The sequence below is a fragment of the Mauremys mutica genome, chromosome 13 (assembly GCF_020497125.1).
Source record: "Mauremys mutica isolate MM-2020 ecotype Southern chromosome 13, ASM2049712v1, whole genome shotgun sequence".
Taxonomy (NCBI): domain Eukaryota; kingdom Metazoa; phylum Chordata; order Testudines; family Geoemydidae; genus Mauremys; species Mauremys mutica.
In genome coordinates, this window is record NC_059084.1 from 15,412,247 (window position 1) to 15,435,927 (window position 23,681).

At 41.6% G+C, this 23,681-nt stretch overlaps 1 protein-coding gene across 1 annotated transcript in view; it reads right to left on the reverse strand.

The window, feature by feature from the left end:
* Nucleotides 1-23,681, reverse strand: part of BCAS4 (breast carcinoma amplified sequence 4) — a 60,946-nt gene that overhangs the window by 21,901 nt on the left and 15,364 nt on the right. The window contains exons 3-4 of the mRNA XM_044986089.1: nt 13,848-13,949; nt 10,680-10,814 (exon numbers count right to left, since the gene is read on the reverse strand). Of these exons, the coding sequence (XP_044842024.1) occupies nt 10,680-10,814; nt 13,848-13,949 (237 nt within the window). The remainder of the gene's footprint in view (nt 1-10,679; nt 10,815-13,847; nt 13,950-23,681) is intronic.

The following is a 23,681-nucleotide window of genomic DNA, read 5'->3' on the forward strand; positions in this document are numbered from 1 at the left end:
TAAATGGATTTCCTGTTTATTTACTTATCTACCTATGCACATTTGTATCTTTGTCCTTTTTTCTAATATATTTTACATTCACAAACAAGAACACAACAATTTTCCAAATCTGGGTTCTGAACAAAAATTAGAAGTGATGGAGGCGTGAATAAATACAGAAAACCAGGAGCAATTATTCAAGTAATTCAGCAACAGAGGAGATGACTGGACCGGAAAAGGAGTCTCTCTGTCTATACCAGAGCCTCCCACTGAGAGCCAATGACATCAGAAATAAACTGACAAAATGCCTTTAGAAGGTGGGGTGTGCCCAAGAAAAGTCAGAATGTCTAAGTGGTAGCGCTAAGCCACTGGGAAATGGAGGAAACAGTGTGTGGGGAGTTAATTGGACGTGTGTGAGGTAGGGGGAGGGGAGACAGGAAGGTTGTAAAACTCCATAAACCAGACCATGCCACAGGGGTAAAGTAAGAGCCCAGCTTTACTAGGAGCAAAGCTATAGAATCCACATTCTCCAGAATGTACCTGTGTTGAGATTATATTATCCTTCTATTGGCATAGCTGCCCTCCTTAGCTTAACATACAAGAAACTCTTGAGGTGGCTGAACTCTGCATTGTCTGTGTTTAGTTATATCCTATCATTGTTTGTCTTTCTGGTCTTGTGGTATGCCCGTTTTTGAGAGCGTATGCTTTATAAATCCAATGGTCATTTTGGAGGGTAACATTATTAGCAAACATAAGATGATAATCACCCTGCATTAATAATGGATCACGGTTACATTCTTTATTGGGACCAGGCTATACATGATTTGTACAGTACTTAATTACAGCTGTGCCCTCTGACTTATACGCTATGTCTTATGTTCACGATATTTAATTATAAAAATATCCATATCAATTACTACTGTGAGAGCTCAAATTTAGAGCCTGATCCTGCAAATAATAGGACCTTATGAGTAACTTCATTATCCCAACTATACACATGCTTAAAGTTATTTTCATTTGAAAGTGTTTATGCAGGATCAGAGTATTATTTTTTCAGGCTTCCCTCATACATGATTCTTCCTAATGAAACAAAAACCACGCTTCTAGCAAGTGGCCTGGGAACATAAACTGATTTACAAAGGAAGTCACTTCTGTTTGCACATCACTTTAGAATGATATAGGCATGGGTGTAATTTGGAGGGGGCAGGCGGGCATTGCCCATCCAAACTGCAAGTCTGAGGCAAGGGTGGAATTTGCCCTCCACCCCCGACCCCACACGTGGCCTCACTGGCCTGACTGGAGCTGCCCCCTCAAATACAGAAGTCAAACTACGTCTTTAGGATAGTGTCACATAAAACCAGACGTTCCATTTCAACATTATTTCAATGCATCATGCCAAGTCTGAATATAGAAATTATTGTAAATGGGATATTGAGAGTTAGGATCCCCAATTTTATTCTCAGCTTTGCCACTAACTCAGTGCTTTCTAGGGCTTAATCTCAGTTCATTTATAAAATGGGTAGAACATTCACCTATTTCATTAAGCTCCTGTATTTAGCTTGTTCATTGTAAAATGTAAGAGATCCTCAGATGAAAAATGCAATATATTGGGCCAGGCAGACAACAAGCCTCATGAAAGGAGAATCTTGAAGCTAACGTACAAGCCTGAGATTTATGACATACATGTTTAATTCCACACTTTGCCACAGATTTTTTTGTGACCTGGGGCAAATCGCTTAATCTTTCTGTGCCTCAATTCCTCATCTGCATGGTGGATAACAACATTTCCCTTCTCTCATCTTTTGTCTCGCTGGTCTATTTATATTGTATGCTCTTTGGGGCAGGGACTATCCCTTACTATGGGTTAATAAATACAGTGCCCAACAAAATAGGGCTGCTATCTTGGTTGGGGCCTTTAGGCCCTAGAGTATGGATCAAATAAAATTAATGATAATAATAATCTAGAAATATCTAAAGACATAGAATCAGTTCAAAAGGGAAAATTCTGTGCCAGTTCGGAGTTATGCAAACACCTCCATTGGGCACACTTAAAATTATGCCTTTGTAAGGCAGAGACCACAATTTCTATGCACAGTTCTCTGAGAAAACTCCATCATAAAATGTAACAGGAACTGGTGGAATATTCCATGCTGGAAAGAAAATAACCCACAGAAATATAGTAAAGCAAAGTTTCCGTGCAAGTTCACCACTAACAAGAAAGTTCTCTCAGTGAACAATAACACAATATGTTGGGGTGAAAAAATCTCAGGTGCTATTTGCAGCATATTTCTGCATGTCAACAAGACTTCACCAGGATGCAGCTGACACCAGGGAAAAGAGTGGAAATTAATGAAGGAAAATGAAATAACCCAAGAGACGTAGAAATAGTGGATATATACGTCCCATTTCCAGTACAGCAAAAATACCCATAATTATTTCTGGGAATAACTAAAATGGGATTCTGTTGATTACTACTACAGGTAATAAATATGTACACGCTCTAGCTGATGTCAGTACAGTATAAATTATGCTGCTCAGGGGAGTGAATAAATCACTCCCTAAGCGAAATAAGTTGCACCAACCTAAGCACCGGTGTGGACAGTGCTACGTTAGCAGGAGAGCTTCTCCCGACGACATAGCTATCGTCGCTTGCCGGGGCATAATAAGTCGACAGAAAAGTCTCTCTAGCAGCGCTACTGTGGTGCAGCTGCGCCGCTGCAAGCTCTGTAGCATAGCCATAGCCTAACTTAACCACACCTCTTCTCAATATCCTGCTCTCTGCCCTGAGGGAACTCAAACTGAAGACACAGCAGTTCGGTTTTGTTTGGTTGGGTTTTTTTAAGTAGGGCAGCACAGGTTTCATGAGTCAGGGACTGAACCATTACAGAAGGAAGAGCTAAGTGAATATTTTATACATGCAGTTTTAGAATGCAGAGAGTATCTAGCCTATTTAACAATGGAAATAGAGGGTAGATCCCCAGATGAAGAGAGGAAACGTAACTGCTAGGAGAAAAGGAATCAGATACAGTTCAAGGCACCACCATCTATTTCCCCCAGAAGGCACGCATGTGCACAGCTGAAATGTATAACATGCAGATGCTTAGTCAATAGTGCAGCAGTAGCCACTGTTTGCTGCATTCCTCACAGCAGCAGCCAATAGGAACCCAAGACAAGGGGGAATATCCACCTCTTACTTTCCCTGGAACGAGCTATGTCTCTTCTCTGCAGCAGCAGCAGCTAATTCACTTTAATTCTGCACAGAGCAATATTCTAAGTGGAATTTATAAGCCCACAAAAAATTATCATCAAAGCCTAGTAAACCACTCACTGTGAAGCCTATTTAAAGCTCAACAATAAACACCAATAGATTAACTGATGCAGAGCACCTCCAGAACATAGGAGCTTAACTTTAGGGTCCTAGTTTAGAAAATCTTGGCCTTACTTGCTCTCTCTGAGCCCCTTTCCCCTATGCTATGTAATACAAATGAAGGAAAAAGATTATTCAATACTTAGCCCCTTCCACCCAAGGATCTCCCAGGAGATCAGGATCATTATTTTCAGAAATTAAACTAGGGCACAAGAAGTGAAGTGTCTTGCCCCAGGATACCCAGAGAGTCAGTGGCAAAAGCAGAGGTAGAACACGAGTCTCTTGACTCCCAGTCTTAACTTAGACCGTGCCTTCGGTGAGTCTAATATGACAGGGAAAGGACATTGGAAAATGTGATCTTGACATATATTAAACACACACCATCCAGTTACATTTTAAAGGAGATCTACAAAGATTATGACATTATGACAAGTACCAAGGAGGTGAAATGTGAGCAACTGATAGGGGAAGGGCTTCTTATTCCGGCAGTTTATAACCTTGTTTTTGTTAATATTAATTCCCCAGGAAATCAATCAGAACCTCAGTCCTGTAATGGGGAGAAAGCTCTCCTAGACAGACAGAAGAGCTCAATCTCCTGATCCTTTTGAGCAGTGTCCTTTCTGTTCAAAGAAGCATATGACTGCCACTGGTAACTACCTGTGTGGATACTTGCCAGCCAGAATCTGGACTGAGCCCACCAACCCATTTCACATAGGCAACCACAAAAATAACTGTACCCCTGGAATCTCTATCTTAGACACTTAAATCATTGCAGTGGCAATGACTCGTAGACACTAGCAAGGTGGGCTGAGCTTGACCTGATGATGTAGCACAAAGTAAACTTCATCTCCCATTATCAACCCCTGAGCCACTTTTCCAACAATAGCATTTAGAAAACCATTCTCTCCCTTAGGCATCAGAAAAAAGTTGGTTAGCCCATCAGTTGAAGCAGATGAATGAAGACTAAGTTAATCAGCTCCTGCTCTAGAGATAACATTACAATTCTAATGGAAAGGAAACTGCCTATTTTATTCTACCCAGTCTAATGAGAAATTCTGATAATTCATAGAAGGAAAGCATCGTCAAGAATTATCATGCTCCTGACAACTGGCATAAATATATCTCTAATATTAACTTGAAAACTGTTATTACAAAGAAAATGAAAGAGCATTAATTCCTGCAAGGGACCTGCGCTCACTGCTTGAAAGTGCAATGCAAAGCCAAATACTAATGATGCTGTAGGCATGGAGTTATGAGTAAGTGAGAAGAAAGCAAAGAAAAATAGGAATGTTCCTCTCTGCATATTTTAAAGGGACACTATCAACTAAAATCAGATAAACGTTTGCTTACAATGTCATTAACATAACCGTATATTATGACTTGTAAAGGAATATTTTTAAATGAGCTTGTGCCTGTTTTGCTTCTTTATGATGGATAATAACATCCTGAAAGGCGTTTTTAATTTTTTTTTAAACTTTAGAAATATCAGGAATGTCAACTCCAATCTTCCCAGGTTTTAACGGAGGACCTCTGGGATGTTAATGCAGAGCTCTTACAGCCTAAAGGCCTGGTGGCCTCAGATCTTTAGCAAGAGCTTTATTTATCTAAAATATTAGACACTGGAGTTTAATAGGTCTTAACAAAACACAATTTTATTGAAAGAATTTTTAAAATCCAATTTACCTTCTAATATTTTATGCTTTTTTCCTTTTCTGCATTTGTCTCAGCTTTGACTATGTACATTGATCAAATTCATTTCACTTTTAAAAAAATATATAGTTGGTTTCACTTTCAGATTCCCAATGCTGCAATATTTGGACACAAGAGAGCATTTACTGTTTTTTTTTAAAAGCAACCGTTTCCATGGAATTTAATAAAAAGTCATGGAAACATTTCTATTGGTTTTAAATCTTATAGACAACAGGGGATGTTGTGAAGGCCAAACGTATAACTGGGTTCAAAAAAGAATTAGATAAGTTCATGGAGGCTAGGTCCATCAATGGCCATCACCCAAGATGGTCAGGGATGCAACCCCATGCTCTGGGTATCCCTAACTCTCTGACTGCTAGAAGCTGGACATGGATGGAAGAGAATGGATGACTCAATAAATTGCTGTGTTTTGTTCATTCCCTCTGAAGCATCTGGCATTGGCCACTACCGGAAGACAGGACACTGGGCTAGATGGACCACTGGTCTGATCTAGAATGGTTATTCTTATGTTCTTAATTGTTTTACAATGAAGCTGAAGCTGAACGGAAGTTTCCCTTTAAAAAGGTGTGTTTTGGTTTTCTAAAGTATGAGTGACAAGGAATTGCATCAAATGCAAATATTGTAGCCAATGGCTTTTACTTTCCTTCAATATATTTTCAAAACCACTTCTATCCTTGTTTCCACATGCTAAATGTGGTTTTGGTTGTGAGTGAAGGAATATATTTTGTATCAAAGCTCTAGCGGCTGTAGCGTGGTTTTGAATTCCCACAGTATTGCTCTGGCAGGCCAGATACTAATGGAATCACACGTTGGAGAGGGTTTTCAGTATTGCCAGCCCCAAACATTCAAAAATAATGAGTCAGGCTACCCCGAATAATTTTGGCTTAAAAACCTGAGATTTTAAAAAATAGTAAGTGTTGGCTTCTTTATATTTGCCTACTAAGGTTTGGGGGCCTTTAGGGTAACAATTTCAAACTTTTCTCTACAACCATAAAAAGTCTCAAAACTTTTTTTTTTTAATGAAAGCTGTAAAAGTAATTCTCACATAATCAAATGAATTCAGGAGCAAGGGCTTTTAGAAAGACATCAAATACCACAAGATCCTTGATAAAAGTGTAAGAGTTGGCAATACAGGGTTTTGATCCACTGAAAGAAAGAGATGGTATTGATTCTTTATAACCAGAACTCTGATATTTTCTAAAATACAATTCTCCTGTCTCCTCTGGATGGTGGAAGAGACCCATTCAGCCCAGGGCACAGGTGAAATCTTTAGATAAAAGGTATGAAATGTATCAAAAACCAGCGAGCTTCTCCCTTACAGAGCCCAACCTCTACTTTTCTTCTGCAGAGTGTATGGACTTCACAGGAGAAGGCATTTCTTTTGCTCTGTAATTTTTGAGTGAGCTCTTTCAGTGTGACATTATATTTTGTAATCTGTCAGTTTTGTACAGCAATGTATATTTATAATTGGTGTAAAATCATTTACACGGTTGCCTGCAAGATATGTTCTATAACTTGCTAAATGGAGAACTATTGAAAATTATATGTAATGGACAGTTTAAAGAAGCAGAAAAAAAGAAGGCACGGGAAACACACAGAACTAAGAGTACTGCTCAAATAAGAGTGCTGCAAATTTTGGGAGTATTTTAACATGTTCTGAAATCACTAGTAAAACTATTTCCTACACTGTGTGAGAGAGAGAGATTGCACATATACACCCAGAGAACATGGTAGAAGAGGAAAAGAAAATGGAGCAAGTTTAACTCCACTTTTGACCCAGCCATTGGAGATACTATCCACTATCCACTCAGAAGAACCTGCACATATAGGACTCCAAAACTCCATACAAATACTTAGGGTCACAAACAAAATGCTTCAGATTGTTTTTCTGAAGGTTCATAAAGCAAAAATAAAGAGGCAGCTTCTATATTCATCCTGCTTAGAGGGAAGGATTATAATAAATCCTGTAAAACTGTAACAAAAACTAGTATGCAGTCAAACATCTACTGCTCCTAACTCTATGACCAGAGCTCTGTCCTTGTAGAGCTTTTCAGCTTATGGCGACAAAGATGCTTAACAGTTCAGCGAGGCCAGAGCAACACACCTGCAGAGTTCTTACATGCCATACAGGCAAGAACCCAGATTGCTCATTCTTCCCACCTATAAAGAACTCGGGTACAAATTATTATCTCCCAGCTGTTATTCTCATCCTCCAGCTCCAACCCAGACACAGGTCCCCGTTCCTGGAGAAGAAGGGTAATCTCATGCTTAAGGCACTAGACTGGAACTCCAAAGATCTGGGTTCAATTTCCAGCTGTGCCAGTGTATTCTTGGGAAAGTTACTTAACCTCTCTGTGCATCAGTTCCTAGCCTATGAAATAGGGAAAGTGAGACCTCTCTATTGAACAGTGATGCTGAGAGGATAAATTCATTAATATTTGTGAAGGGCTCAAATAATATGGTGATGGGAACCATAAAATCCCTATAAAAAGGGAGAGGAATCTCTATCTCCCACTCCCCCCACTACCTACACAGAAGCTCTGTTCTACCACAGCCAATAGCATCACCCCAGGCAAGTCCCTGCAGTGCAAGTTACATTGCAAAGTGCTGACAATAAAATGCATGAAATTAAGACGTTCTCACACATTTCTGGTGGGGGGGGGGGTGCAGAATACATCAGCAAGCCTCCACCCATTTCCTGCCTAGCCATGCCGCCCTTCCTCTCCAACAACCCCTTACATGTTCCTAACATGAGGAGAGAACTGTATCAGTGCCCATTTCTTCCACAGATTTTACACTTTTCTCAACAAGGCCCTGAATAGACAGCTATGGAACTAACCATTCAATGCCCAAAATGCAGAACCACAGATGCAGAAGACCCACAATTTAACAAGTTGCCATGCAGCGAATGGTACCAGTCCTGGAGGGGAGAGCCTAAACTAACAATATGCATGGAGGAACCAAAACCCTGTCACTGCTGCTGCACCTTGAGATATAGTAGCAAAGAGCGAGAATGAGCTTTTCCTTGCTCTTTACAGTGTGTATATTTAATTTAAAAGCAGGGAAACAATAGGTGGAATGCACCATCTATTCCAGACCAGAGAAAGAGGAAAAGCCTGATTTTATTTTAGAGAAATTTCGTCAGTGCAACCCCCTCTCTTTTTCTTCATGGGTCTGAGTAAATCTGGGCAGCCTGCCATTCAGAACCAGTCAAACACGTTAAACCTGGCTGTGACACCCACCCACGTTGCAGGATCCCACCTTCTCTATCCTTGAAGGTCTCATCACAGGGTTCAGCTACTCAGGATGCTCCCCCCTGTTGCGCCTTGGCTGCTGCAAGATCCAAGTCTCACTCAGTGTGGGTGTGGGGGGCAAAGGGGAGGTGGTAATCCCAGATCATACACATTTGTCATTCAATGGCAACAGGCTCCCTAGCACAGAGAACTGCCAAATTTGCTGGGTCACTGCAATGGGATCTTCCAGAATGGATGAGAGGGGGTGATGAACCATTGGAAGGTGGCAGTGATACGGGGAGCTGCTAAAGTGCAGGAAGAAGGAAATGGCAGTTTGGAGCCTTGGATTTCAGACAAGGGTTGAAGTGGAAAAAAAAAAAGTGGTACTCTCTGAAATTCCCACTTGAGATACCAAAACGAGACTCCACTGACAGCTCATCTTCATAGTAAGACAGTCCCTATCCTTTCCTGCATGCTTCAATCAAAGTGATTTATTTTATACAGACATGTAAATTACTGACATTAGGATTCAGAGTTAACAACCCATTGAAACCTGTTGTTCCAAGCTGTCTGCAAACTCAAGCAGGTAAGTCAGTTACACTCACTTCATATTTTGAAAGTCTCCTTTGCAACCACAAGACAGCTAGGGACTTTTCATTTAGAGTATGCTTTCATTTTTTTTTTTAAAAGTGCCCAGATAAAAGAACAAGCTCGCCATGACCCAGCCCAGTTTGACTTCTGGATGCAGAAAGAGAGAACCTCAATGTTTTCCCAGCTATGTATATTTTGCTGAATGTTCATGTTTCCCTACCACTAATATCATTATTATAGGTGGAACTGATAGTATCACCTATAGTTAAGGTTGCTCAACACTTCCCATTATAAGAACCTGTTGCCAGTTGCTTATAATTTACCAAATTTTAACCATTCTGACTGAAATTTTCCAAGCTGGCTATCTGCATCAGGCTGATTTTGGGGGGGGGAGAGGGAAATAATAGCAAAAATGGTTCGTCCATTTCATCAAATGAAATCAGAGCAAAAGATGTTGCTTTGCCCATGTTAAAAAAATGCTTAGAACCATTGAGAAGCTCTTGTGCCTCCATGCTTTGGAGGAGGGATTTGAAATTTGGCCGGGCGGGTCGTGCTGGTGACAGGGATGTTCCAGTGAGAATCTGATCAAGTTATAAGCCTCTGAACAATCACAGTTCACGCATGCTCAGCAGAGATTCGTTAGAGTTTGGCATGCTCTGTTCCCTGAGAGCTCCTATGTGCTGACCAGGTGCCCGGGGCTGCTGTGGCACTGGTCCCAGAAACTGAAAGCAGGCAGATTGTCCCTCTTGTGCTCTCAGTGCTGCCCTGGCTGACACACAGGCAGCATGGAGAGGGGGAGGGATAGCTCAGTGGTTTGAGCATTGGCCTGCTAAACCCAGGGTTGTGAGCTCAATCCTTGAGGGGACCATTTAGGGATTTGGTGATTGAGTTGGGGATTGGTCCTGCTTTGAGCAGGGGGTTGGATTAGATGACCTGCTGAGGTCCCTTCCAACCCTGATATTCTGTGACCTTTCTGCTGGGGACACAAACTGGACCAGGAGGAGAGGTAGATGGAGCAGATTAGGACAAGCAGCCTGATGGAGGAAGACTGGGAGGGCAGGGGATACTGGGACAGGCTGACAAGGAGACTGGGTGCTGGAGGGAGGGAACTGGGACAGGGAGGGACTGCGAATGTGCGAGGCATGGGAAGGGGGGAGACTGGGATGAGGCTCTGGAGCGGGAAGAGGAAAAGAGAGGAGAAAGACAGCACTGGCACACAGACAGGTTTGGAGGGGAGGAGAGAAGAGGGTGCCTGGAAAGGAAATCCAGCTTCCTGAGTCTCAACATTCCTCTGTTGTCAGTAAATATTACTGAAACCCACTGGCAAAGAGCATGTGCTTCATCCCTCTCTAGTGCTGGCTCACAGAGGATGACAAGTCTATGGAGAGGATGTAATTTCAACACAAGATGCTTATAGAGCATCTTTCATCCCAAGATGATGTACAAATTCTGCAAACTATGTGTGTGTGTGTGTGCACGCGCACACACACACGGGGGAATAGTTCCATTCACCCCCCACCAAATGTGGACATCTCTCAGATTTAACACAAAAGCTATTTAACCCACAGCAACACCACACAACAGCTTAGAAAAGGACTTCTTAGCTACTCAATTTCACTACAAGAAATAATAATAATTGTTCTGTTGTGTTGGTTAGTTACAATCAATTATCCAGTGTAATGTTTACAACACTTCCCGGAAATATCAAACCTACTGTCTAGGCCATGCTGGTGGTGGGAGGGTGGAGTATTTCTGACAACACTTTCCCCATGTGCTATAAACAGCTTTCAAACACTCACATTTTTAAAAGACGGTATAGCTGCAGACTGAAGTAGTTTGCGAACTGCATGAGACACAGTGCTGTGGTTCCCCTCCGCTTGAAGCACTTGTTCTTCTAGAAAAGAGACATGGCGTCCAACCATTTTAACAAATGCCTGTGGGAGGGTACAGGAAAAAAAATCTAATGAGAATTACTAGCATTTGCACACTGGTTTTCAATACTATCCAGGTTACTGATCCAGAGTCAAATCAATGGCTTCAGCAAGATGTCAGAATGCACTATTATTAATAGAAGTAGCAGAAGGGATGCATTTTCAAACCCAGACTCTAATTTTCCACCTATAGACAGTAAGATGAGTAATTACTCACAGGGGCAAATGATTTAGCACCAATTTTTCCAATACAGTTCAAATGCACAATTTTGCTCCTTGTTTGCTAACAGACTAGATGAGCACTTGCATACAGGCTGAAAATCTGACCATAGACATCCAACAACGCTATTTGCTTGCACTTGCAAACTGGTGGTCAGAAGACTAAATTCATTTGCACTTATAATTGGTTGTGGGTAGAAAATGGCAGAAGCAAAATTATTATTAGTCTTAGTGACTAGACAGAGGTCTCTGAACGTCTGGCCTAAGACATCCTCTGATTTCTTGTTGAATCAGTTGTAAGAGACTCTGGGCACAGGAGTGTTCTATCTGAATGATCACTACATCCAGATCCATAGTACAGTGAAATGACAAATCAATCACAAGCAGAGAAACAGAGTCTCCATCTAGCAAGGACAGCATGAGTCCTACTAGACATCCTAGAATGCCAAATCAGGGCAGTCAGGATAAAAATAGCTCCCATCAACTATAACATTTTTTTTTTTTTTACCTGCAGCTGAGTGACACTCAAAGGTGTGAAATTCTTTTCTACCTTTGTACACATCAAATAATATAATACATCACTTCCCATATGATCCTTTCAGCTGAATGCCCCCCATTGGTCAACACAAGCTTCAGACACACATTGGAACTGGCTTTTGGAAAAAACTGATCCATGTATCCAAATGATCATAATAGAATGATCACTAAAACCCAAATTCCACTGTAATACTCTCCCACATACACACAAATTGCTACAAGCCAGAGTTTATAGGACTGTCTTAATTGTGAGCTCTCCACAGCAGGTACTCTCTTATTTTATCTTTTTACAGAACCCACTTTGTACTTTGCTGAATCTAGGCACTGAAGAGTAGCTCTTGTCTGAAAATAAATCTTGTACAAATGACACCTTCTTATTCAACAGATCTGTATCCTATGTGTATTTTGAGTTGGATCTGCTCACTTTGCTGGCAAAAGTGAATTTTTTTCTACTTTTTTACTCTAGTTAGCCTTGCAGAGTTATAGGAGAAAGAGGTGGAGTCTATTTCCTGCTTGTGTATAACCACAGAATCGTCAATTCAGTTCCATTTACCAGGGACAGAATGTGGTCCTGCTACACCTGTGCAAACCCCAGATGGCAATGTTGTTGCAGAGGTGTCACTGAGGACAGAATCTGGCCTGCAGAATCTTTTAGTACTGGTTATAATACGAGCCAGAAAGACCCGAAATTCATGTGATGAAATGGAAATATTGTTTTATCCCTACTCAATAGAATCAAATAAAATAAGGGGCAGCACAGGTGTAAAATTACTGTCCATCTTGAGAGTAACCGCATCAAATACTCCATTTGGCTTGAAAAGTGTTTTCTAGAACCCAGTGAGCCAAGAAACAAATCTCAGATTGTGGCCCTTGGCAAAAAATAAGAAGTGGTAATCCAAGTTTGTGTTTTAAATCATTTTCAATTCAAATTAAACACTGAAGTAGTAACTATCAATAAAAAAATAGTAGGTGAAAGAGGGATCTCTCACTGTTAGAGAAAGGGAGGAGGAATCAGGGGCTCTGCCATTTACTTGCTTATAATTTTAGGCATGTCACTAGAGCAAAGATTTGCTAAAACAGAAGCCCAAATAAACTTAAGCCGGGATTTTCAAAAGTGCCTAAAGGAATTAGGCACCAGACTCCCACAGTCAGTTTGAGCACCTAAATCCATTAGGGTGTGATTTTCAAAAAGTGCCTAAGTCAATATTCAGGCACCTCCCTGATTTTCAAAAGTGTTGAGAACCCAATAGCTCTTATTGAGGATGGGATGCTCAGCACTTTTGAAAACCAGGGAGATGCCTAATTGTCTTAGGACCCTAGCGTTAGACTCCTACTTTTGAAAATTTTGCCCTGAAGCTCCATGACTCAGTTACCACATCTCTAAAATAGGACAATACCTACCAGCTTCACAGTACTGTAGCTGGATATAAAATACTTCAAGCCCTTGGATGAAAGGTGGCATAAAAGGGCAAAGAAGTTTGCTCTGGAAAATACAATACTTTAAATACATTAAATCAATTGCCATTCCTGACCTCAACACTAAACCTCGTGGGAGGGGAGGGGGCAGGGAGAGTTATTTTGCTACTTTGTACAGGGGTTGAGCTCAAAGCTTGAGAATTGCCCACCTGGAATTGATGCCACGAACATTTAGCTTTTTCCACTTCTCCAAGTCAGTTAGAAGTGATATTAAACATTATGTGATTTATCTTGTCATGTTTTAATTATATTCATCCCAGAGGCAACCTTGCCCCATGCTGACACTGTAATTTTAATATACTGCTTACTAAATATGGTGAGGACATCATCTTAGTGAGTCGTACTGGCTTCCCTCATTCAGGATACACCAAACACTAAAATGCTGCAGAAGAGGGGAGCACAGCGATATCTTTTACACAATTACACAAGACTATTATCAACAAGCTGAAACTGATGGACATGAGACCCGACCTTTTTTTTAAAAACAAACAAACAGTAAACACCATGGCATAAATCCCCCTACAAGTCACAAAGACCTGATCATTATGGATACCTTAAATCTAATACAAGGAGTTGGTGAATCAGAAAATAAATTATTCTTTAAGGCCCCAATCCCGCAAACACTTACACAAGTGCTGTATTTTAGGCCACTGATTTAAAACAAACAAGCAAACAAAAAACATACCGCCTAAGGGAACAAAATTAGTTGCAAATATGTGAGCACTCCGCACAATTCCAGAGGAAGGGCAACCTCAGAAGCACATTCCCCCCCCCCCCAAGAATGCAAATCTCAATGTAACAAACCTCTAATTTATCAACTTTGGCATAGATGTCGTTCATTTCTACCACCTTGGCTTTAATGAGCGGAATGGTCTCGTCCAGGATCTGGGATGTATCGCTTCTAATCTGCACAGAAAACAAAAGCATCTCACAGCAGAAAGCATCATCGTGATAAATACACAGCACCTCAACAGCAACTTTCACCTGACCATTTCAAAGCACAAGCTTTAGTAGGACAAGACGTAATGGGCTTAATCTGCAGCAAGGGAGATTTAGGTTAGATATTAGGAAAAACTTTCTAACTCTAAGGATAGTTAAATTCTGGAATAGGTTTCCAAGAGAGGTTTTGGAATCCCCATCATTAGAGGTTTTTAAGAATAGGCTGGACATACACCTGTCAGGGATAGTCTAGGACTCTAAATTTACTTGGTCCTGGTTCTCCACAGGGGGCTGGGCTTGATGACCTATTGACGTTCCTTCCAGCCCCGCATTTCTCTGATTAATTAGGCAAATTACAAAGCACCCCATTGAAACAGCTATTGTTCTACCCAGGATACAAATAAGGAAACTTTCCCAAGTCATTCAGGGAGTCAGTGGAAGAACCAGGAGTAGAACCCATGATCCTGAGTGCAAGCCCTGGCCTCCTCCCAATCTAACCACTAGACCCCAACTACTTCCCTCAAGAGAGCTTTTCATTTTCTGTTCAGCAGTTCTACTGTCAATACAGCTAACCATGGTTAAAAATGTATTTATTTTCCTTCCATCCCCTGGCTTTGATTTGATCTGAGAAGCGTTGATTCATATTGGGCGGAATAAACAATTTCAAATAGTTTTTGATAAGGATAACCTGTAGTTTAGCCTACAGCTATCAGCCCTGGTAGCTGACGGAAAAAAAACAGGTTGATTCTTAGAGCTTGTCTACAATTAAAACGCTGCGCCACTGCATTGCTTCAGTGCAGACACTACCTACGCCGACGGGAGGGGTTCTCCAATTGGCGCAGGTAATCCACCTCCCTGAGACAGAATTCTTCCATTGACCTAGCGCTGCGTACACAGGGAGTTAGGTCGGTTTACCTAAATCGCTCAGGGGGGTGGATGTTTCACACCCCTGACAAACGTAAACTGACCTAATTTTCTAGTGTAGACCCCAGTGCCTTAGCCATCACCAAATCCAATAAGAAAGGCAGAGATCATTTAAACTTAACTAACATTGTTCGATTTGTGCTGCAGACAGGCACTAAGCACAGAAATGTAGGAACTGTCATCCTGGATCAGACCTGTGGTCCATCTAGTACAGTATTTTGTCTGTAACAGTGCGCTGTATCAGAAGTTTTAAAGAAGCGAGAATATCCATCATGCACAATTATGGTATAAACTGCACAGAGGAAGTTCCTTCCTAACTCCTGTCAGTTATTGGTAACTTGTGCCCTGAAGCAGGAGGGTTTATACCCCTTACATACATTTTTATTTTATCTAATGGGAACCGTGGCTGTTTGTATTAACATTATTTGTACTACTGTAGAGCCGAGGAGACTCAGCCAGAGATCAGGGGCCCATTGTGTTAGGTGCTGTACAAACACACAAAAAAGACAGAGCCTGCTACAAAGACCTTACTGTCTAAGTATGAAAGATAAGAGACAGCAACTGGATACAGAGAGATGGGAAGTACAAGAAAACGACACAGTATTGGCCATCATGATCAGCAGTGATATCAGTGCACCAGCGGCCTAACCATTTTCAAGTTTTTTGGAGGCATCATCTATATAAATGTCTGATCCTTATTTGGAGTTCTGCGAAGCATGAAGTTAGTGAAAACTGAGTATTACCCTGTTTGGTATATATACAGCCTTCAGTGATTAGCTTAGTGAGAACTAGTCAGATACCATACCTGTCCTCCAATTTTGGGACCGCAAGCAGAACAGAGAATACAAAATTAAGTGAGAGATAAGGCAGGAATTGAGAAACAGCTATTCCTCCTGCTCTTCACTTCTAAGATCTAATGTGCCATGACTTCTGACTAGTATATTAGAAAATGAATCTACAAAATTGTACACTGCGCCAAATCATTTATATTATTATGCAGATTAGGGACCTGACGCTGCAGTCCTTACTCAGGCAGAGCCCCTCCCCACACTTTGAACTGTCAACAGTGGGAGTTTTGCCTGAGTAAGGACTGCTGGATTGAGCCATTAGAGTGTGGAGGTTTGTACAGGCAGCAGCATATTCTTAAAAGTATGATGCTTGTTTCATTTTAAAGTATCAGAGCAAACCTGCCCGTCTCTATGTGCTAATGGGTTCTGCCATAAAAAAGATTGCAAGCACTTCCAGACAGGTTGTACAGTAGCAGTGAAGAGGCAGTAATTAGCGCTTCTCTGCTTCTGCTGACTTCTCCCCTCCTAAATTAACAATGGAAGCATCAGAAGTAGCAGCAAAGGAACCAAAAATGAAGGGCCCAACACAACAAGCGACACCCCAAACAACTGCAGCAAAGCCATTCATTCAAAAGGAAACGGTGCTGTGGAAGAGGACTCTTGATGGGACTCTCTCCAAGCGGCTTTAACTTCTGTCCAGCAAAGAAGTGGCTTCTTTTAAGTGAATATGAGTGTTAAAGAAATTCCAGTTAACTTCAGGCCTTAATTTAACAAATCCCATGCAAATCCCATGCGAACAATGAGATTAGATAAACGACGCACAGTAGCAACACATGAACCAAAGGAACAAAGAGGGCGGCTGGGCCTACTTATATAAGGAATCTCGTTGGGCCTAAGTGGGATGGAGCAGAGAAGGGTTTACATAATCTGTCATGGCTCTGCCTAGAGTTATAATTGCTTCACTCTAGGACCTCAGGGAAGCCTTCCCCAGGGGCATTTTCTGGCAGACGTTTTGTCCCAGAGGCTGAGGATTTTTTTCTCCCTCAGGCCCTTTTCAGACCACTGGCAAACAAGGTTTTATTGGAACTGACTAGAGTGGAATTGAGGTCTTTAAGATGAGGTGATAATGGAATGAAGCTGGGCTGGCTGACCCTGCAGGAGTTTGTTGTGCATTTTGAGATTTCCCCAATTTAAACGTGCCTGCAGTAAAGGAACTTACACAGTGCTTTCTGGGGTGATGGATACCGGAAAACTTTTAAGTGTAACTATTTTGGTGAAGGGTGTGATTTAACAAAATAGTTATACTGGCACAACTCCTAACATGGACAAATTAAAATCAAGACTTTTCTTTGCATGAATAAACACTTATGCGTGCGATGGTCTTACCATTTGGTCTGGTATGATGGTATGCATCCATGCACGCACCCATACGTACACACTAGGATATGAACAACATATTGTGCACATTATATCTGACAGAAAACCAGCTCAGACAGTGAGATCCCCTCAAAAGGGAACCAGATTCTCTCATTTCCTTTTTTAAAAGAAAGGTATTTCTGTTAAACAAATTCACAGAATGGGACAGTTAATACAGAGGAGTCTGGGGATCGTTTGGTTAGCGCCCTTTAGGCCAGGGGCAAACAGAACACTCTGCTACACAATATTTACAAAACACTGATTGGTGACAAGTTTGGGGTAAGTCATTTAATTTGCGTAAGATTGAAAATTGACCCTCATATTATCCAAGATAAGGCAGCAAACCGTGTTGTCCAGTGTTGGTTAAAAAGGAGCTGGGGAGAAACCACTTAGAGCCTACCACTAGATAACTACAATACATACACACACAGTTTGGGGATGTAGCCAAAACAACTAAGAAGTTATTCAGACCATGTACAGTGAGGGCAAAAATTATCACCACAGCAAGGTCAAAGCAGCCATGGAATAAAATCTAAATTGTCTTTGAGGGCAAAAACAAACCACTAGCACAAGATGCAGGAGAACAAATTTTCCAGCAAGCAGTTAGTGATGAAAGGAAATGATATGCAAATATGATTCAAGAAGAGTCATTCTGCAGCCGTCTGCAGAACCACAGCGACAGAAGAGTTCAAGAGGAGTCAGCCCATAACAAAGAAGGGAAGTACTTCTCTTGGTATAGTAACCTTTTTCCAGCCAGAGAAAGCATGACTGGTCTGGAAATTCCACACGATAAAACAAGATTAATTTCCCCTACATGCAATTTGTTATACTTTACTTTATTGAAGATTAAACTGGGTGCTCAGCACAAGTACCAGAGCACAATGATCCATAGGAAAAATCTGCATTCCCATTACTAAGCTTTGCTATGTTAACTTGGAAGATTAAAACATTTTGAGCTTTGTTTAACAACAATTAGAGTCAGCAAGACTAATCTCAGGGAGGGAAAAGGCTGAGAGCAATAGCCTAACACAGAGAGTAAACCGAGTAATAATGGAGAACTAAGACATAAGCCAGGAAAAGCATGCAAGCTCCAAGTAGGACAGATATCCAGACACAGCAAAACCTAATGCTGCACATAAAATGGCATCCTTGAATGGGAGAGCCTTCTGCATCAGGGTCAAAGCCTTAGAACCAAAACATGCAGCGGACTTCTAGCGGCATCAGATAAATAAGAACTGTGCCAACGTCGGAACCTGAGAACCAAAGCACACACTGGAGTTTAAATGGTGCCAATTAAACATGGATAGATTTTTGATATATTAATATTTTTAAACAAATTTATAGTTAATAAATGAAGTCATATTCAACACAACAGAATCCATGTGTGTGGCTGGAACAATAACTGGAAGTCAAAGATTATGTCCAAAATCTGATAATCCCAGAGATGTATTTATTTGAAATTAGAAAATATATCTGTAGGTTCCCATCCTCTGCTCTGGGCACCCAAACCATGGGTTAAAACACACGAAATAACACAAAAGGGACTATGCATAAATATAGCCACCCCAGCCCTCAGTTTACTTTCTCCTCAATTGCTGGGAAAAAGAGAGAGCAAAGGTGGGAGGTTGGCAAATGCAGGTTTGGAAAGATCAATGAGGGGAGTGAGTTCTGAAAGAAGTTGCCCCCACCCTAACAAACCAACACAGAAAGAATGGATTTCCTTTCTTTTAGATCAGGGGTCGGCAACCTTTCAGAAGTGCTGTGCCGAGTCTTCATTTATTCACTCTGATTTAAGGTTTTGCGTGCCAGTAATACATTTTAATGTTTTCAGAAGGTCTCTTTCTATAAGTCTATAATATAGAACTAAACCATTGTTGTATGTAAAGTAAATAAGGTTTTTTAAATGTTTAAGCAGCTTCATTTAAAATTAAACTAAAATGCAGAGCCCCCAGGACCGGTGGCCAGCACCCAGGCAGTGTGAGTGCCACTGAAAATCTGCTCGCGTGCCGCCTTCGGCACCCATGCCATAGGTTGCCTATCCGTTTTAGATCAAGGACATTCCAGCCTGACAGTCTCTGCCAATTTCAAATGTCTCTGTAAGTTATCTGGGGGGGGAGAAGGCGATCTGTCACAAAACAAGGTCCCAAAACATCTAGGTTTTATAGGTTAAAAACCAACACCCTGCCAGCAAGATTCTAGTTGGAATTCAAGCCTACCTCAAATTCATGCCTAGAGTCTTTGAATCACACACACAATTTGTATGCAGAGTTACCACTGCTGTGCTGCTAAACCAGGTAATTGTGTGCAGCTATGCACAATTAGCCAGTTGCACATGATCTCACAAAATTTATGGGTAACATCATGGTAATGGCATGAACACACTAGACACAAATTGTGAGTGCACAGTTGTGTGCCTAATATGCTTATTAAAAAAACAAATTCATGACAATTCAACAATGAAAACACAAGTGAAATGGCCAAATAAGATTTTGGTCTTAACCATCTTTAGTTATAAAATTTTAGCACGTTTTATGGGGTGGGGGTCATTGATTGAAAAACAAAAGCCAAGATCCTCAGAAATTACACACAATAAACAAAACATCTTACCTCAGCTGGAAACATATTATAGAACTCTGAAAGGTGCTTCTTGATATTAGCTAGATGGATCTGGTATGCAGTTAGACAAACACACCTAAAGAAAATGTTTGCTATGGACTGTAATGCAGTACTGAACCAATGCACATAATGAGGAAGACAAAAGAATTGCCGGTGGACGTCTGCATCCTTAGAAATGGGTGGGGTGGAGAACAAAGTCAAATGAAATTTGAACAAAATGCAAAGCTGTCTGCAAGAAGAGCCCTGTGAAGAACTCAGGATTTGCACCCAATGACGGACAAAACTACCCTCAGTAGCACGGAAGCTAAGACAACACTGAAATCTCCTCTAAGCCTGATCCAAAAATCTTCAAGTGCATCGGGCCATTGTGATTTATTCACTTTATTTTTTAATATAACACTTTACGTGGCCATTGTCATGTACGAAGGATTAAACACAGCACAGAGCTGTCCAAAGCAGTGATACTCAGATCTCAGTGGTTCTGCAGCCAAATTAGTGATCAACATTACCCAAAAGAGCCACAGTAGTGTGAATTCGTTTCATTTACCTTTAATATATTTACATATATTATTCTCACAGCAAAATGACTGACCAAGTATTCTACTATTGCTTAATAACATAGTAAAAGCATCCTGATTGGTTAATAGTTTAGACCGGTTAATAATTGAATCACACAGTGTTTTAATATCACGTGCTGCAGAGCCGCAGGAGATATGTTGAAGAGGCACTTGCAGCTCCCGAGCCTCAGTCTGAGTATCACTGGTCTAAAAAGACAAGTGGGTGCAATAAAATAGGGAAAAGAGACAGCTATAACATCTCACATCTCTTTGGGGGTATTCTGCTTTCAGAGCCTCCCATGTGGTGACATCTCAGTGTCTGTATTTTATTTCTAAGACTATCCAGCTCTGGAGGACAGTAATAGATATATTCTACTTGATGGGAAATATCCCATGGCAAGAGATTACACCAGCAGAGATTTCCAGGTGTCCATGCATTCCCTTCAAGGATTAAAAATCAGAGCAAAGTTGTGAATTTTCACATATGACTAAACTAGTAGGGTGGGGGGGGGATTGTTTGTTTTTAAGAGGAGAGAAAGGCAGCGGGTATAAAGACCTCAGCAATTCCAAGAGGAAATGAAGAAAGTAGAATTGGATGATTTATAGGATATCAACATTTCACCCTTAGGTCACTGATTCAAATCTGGACCAACTCAGAACTTGTTAATTATATTTGGCTAGCTGTGAAATTAGTGGCTGTTGTGAAATTAATTTGCTGGGTCCAAGTCCATGTGCTACGGGACAGTTGTACATTTAAAAAAAAACAGCTCCACAACTGGCACCCATGCTGGCAGTCCCAGAGGGAGACCAAAGATTGTCTAACCCTCCACCCCAATGTGTTCAAGGCAGATTTGAAGAACAATGAAGTGTGTGTTTCTTAACTGTGGCCAGCAGCAGATTTCGTTTGCTGCCACGACAGCCTCCAAAGAATGGGTGGAGATTGTAGGGGCAAAGCGGCAGCCTCTCCCTGCAGCACCGAGCTGTTGCTCATAAACAGCTGTTACCAAGGGCAGTGAGATGTGCTGCATTTGTTTGTGCTGGCGCTGCCAGCATGGATTGGTGCCCTGCACCACACAGCCTCCTCGGGGGCTCCAGGTAGCACCTCTGGAGACACATGGGGCTAGTGTCCACAGTGCCAGAGGCAGCTACGGCGTTTGGTCGCTGGGATCCTCCCTGGGGAAGCTCACTCGCTTCTGCCTGGCCAGGTCACAGGGAACCTGGGACTCCACAGGTGGCCAGTGAGTTCTTGACCCACCGTCCCTGAGGCAGGCTCTCGCTGAAGAGCCATGGGAGGCAAGGACTGCGAGACTGGCCACACTCTGAGGCCACCAAAAATGATGCTGTGAGAACCCTGCTTTGCTCATGTTACCTGCTCTACAGATAAACAGAAGAGTTCGGTTTTCTTGGTTAAAGTACTATACCTCCCAAGGTACACCATCTGTGGTCCTAAAATGGAAGCTCTCATATACTACATCTTACTGTGGCTGGATCTACGCTTCTTACTACTTTACTATTAGAACTTGTGTGTCAAGAGCATTTATTGGTGAAGACAAGCAGCATGCTCAAAGCAGAAAAAAAAATTACCCTTATGTAAATGCTTTACGGAACACCTGATTGAAACACACAAAAAATTCCCCTTGCCTCTTGTTGGCATGTCAAAAGGCCAAATTATTGTTAAATACAAAAGTTGGAGTCAATCCAAAAATTACATGATAGTTATCAGATTCTCAGACACTGTTTAATGTGCTGTTGCAAGGAACCTGTCACTGCAGGTACTGCATTGCAAGGCACAAACTCAGCACACAAAGTGCAGCTCTTTGATGTTCCCAGATAAGGTCAATAATCTGTATACAAGCTAATTATTCATAGCCTGCAGGTTGTGGAAAAATGTTTTCATGAGTAAAGCGAAGATGAAACATGGAAACTAGGTTAGTGTTGGATGTAGAGGAGGTTGGAAAGACGGAAAGTCTCGTGGGAGCTCTGAAAGCTCACAGACCCCTCACCTGAGCAAGATATGATTTCCTACAGGATTCAGCCAACAGCGTAAGGTGTGCTCCTGACCAACAGGCAGAAGGATTCAATGCTCACAGAAGCTTTAATGAAAATCCCCCACAGGACAAATCCAGATGAGAGATGGACTATTTCTTTGGTTGTCCTTTATTTCATCTGATATAAAACCACCAGCAGTGCAGAGTCACCAAGTCTAATCACTTGGCTTGAGCAGCTCCTGGCATAGAATTGAAAAAGTCCTCATCTTACAAGAGACCTCAACCAGCTTTTTGGTCCTGAAACCTGAGTGACTTCTCTCAGCGGTCAGAAAATACTACATTTTAGACAGACTATAAATGCCATATTAGAGCATCTTAAACTTATACATAGGTGCCAAGATACTCAGACCTCTGAGTTTCATATGCTCCTTTACAGCTATTTTTGTCAAAAGCAGAATGGAAACAGGACTGTGTGAATGCCCATTAATGCTCAACTGTACTTTCAAGATGTTTCTCCTCTGAACTCCTCAGAAACCTGGGAAGACCTCTCTCTGTTTATCAACATGCAAAGTCTCTTCTTCTGAAAGTAATGATACTTTCTCTTCATGACAAATGGCTATGCCTCTGACACAGCTACATTCAGTGTTGAGTGGGAGCAGGAAAAGGAGTGGCAACTGGATACAGTGCTCCAGTATCCAGTTTGCAGGAAGCGTCTGAAAATTCTCAGTACTAAAGTTTTGAAGTGGGCATTCTCCTCAAGAAGCCTGCTGCCAGGACTGATCATCCCACTGTGAAAGCAAAGGACCAAACGGTGTGGAGACAGAATTATCCTCTTGCCCTTAGAAATGACATTCCCTCCAGGACAACAGTGAGACTCATGGGCAGGGCAGCAGAAGGAAGTTCACACGCCTGCCTTTTGGTATCTGTTTGGGGGGGGCATCAATCAGTGTTCACATCGCACTCCGTGTGAGTACTCGGCCCAGGCCAGGGAAGCTAGCGATCCAACCAACGAACCAAATTCGGAGATGAATACTGCTTACGCGACACCTGAGACATGTTGTGCATATGCTAAGAAGTGGATAGCAGAGGACTCACTCTGCAGGGCTGTCAGTCCAACCTTCCACTTGCACTTTAAGAAAATATAAATTGGGGAATATCTGCTTTGCAACTGCCTAAGCAGCCTTGACCTTCTAATTCCTCCCACTCTCCCATAGTCTCTCCTCATTATCACAGGAGATCTTGGATGGTGAGGACTTTTTCCTGCCCCTTTCCATTTATGCTGCATAATTCCCAAGAATCACATAGAGAAGCAGTTCCCCAAGCTATGGTTCATGGAGAATTTGTTGGCTGGTCAGATGCAACTGGCTCTCCTCCTGCTTTCCAGCTGCTATGTATCTTTACCAAGATTGT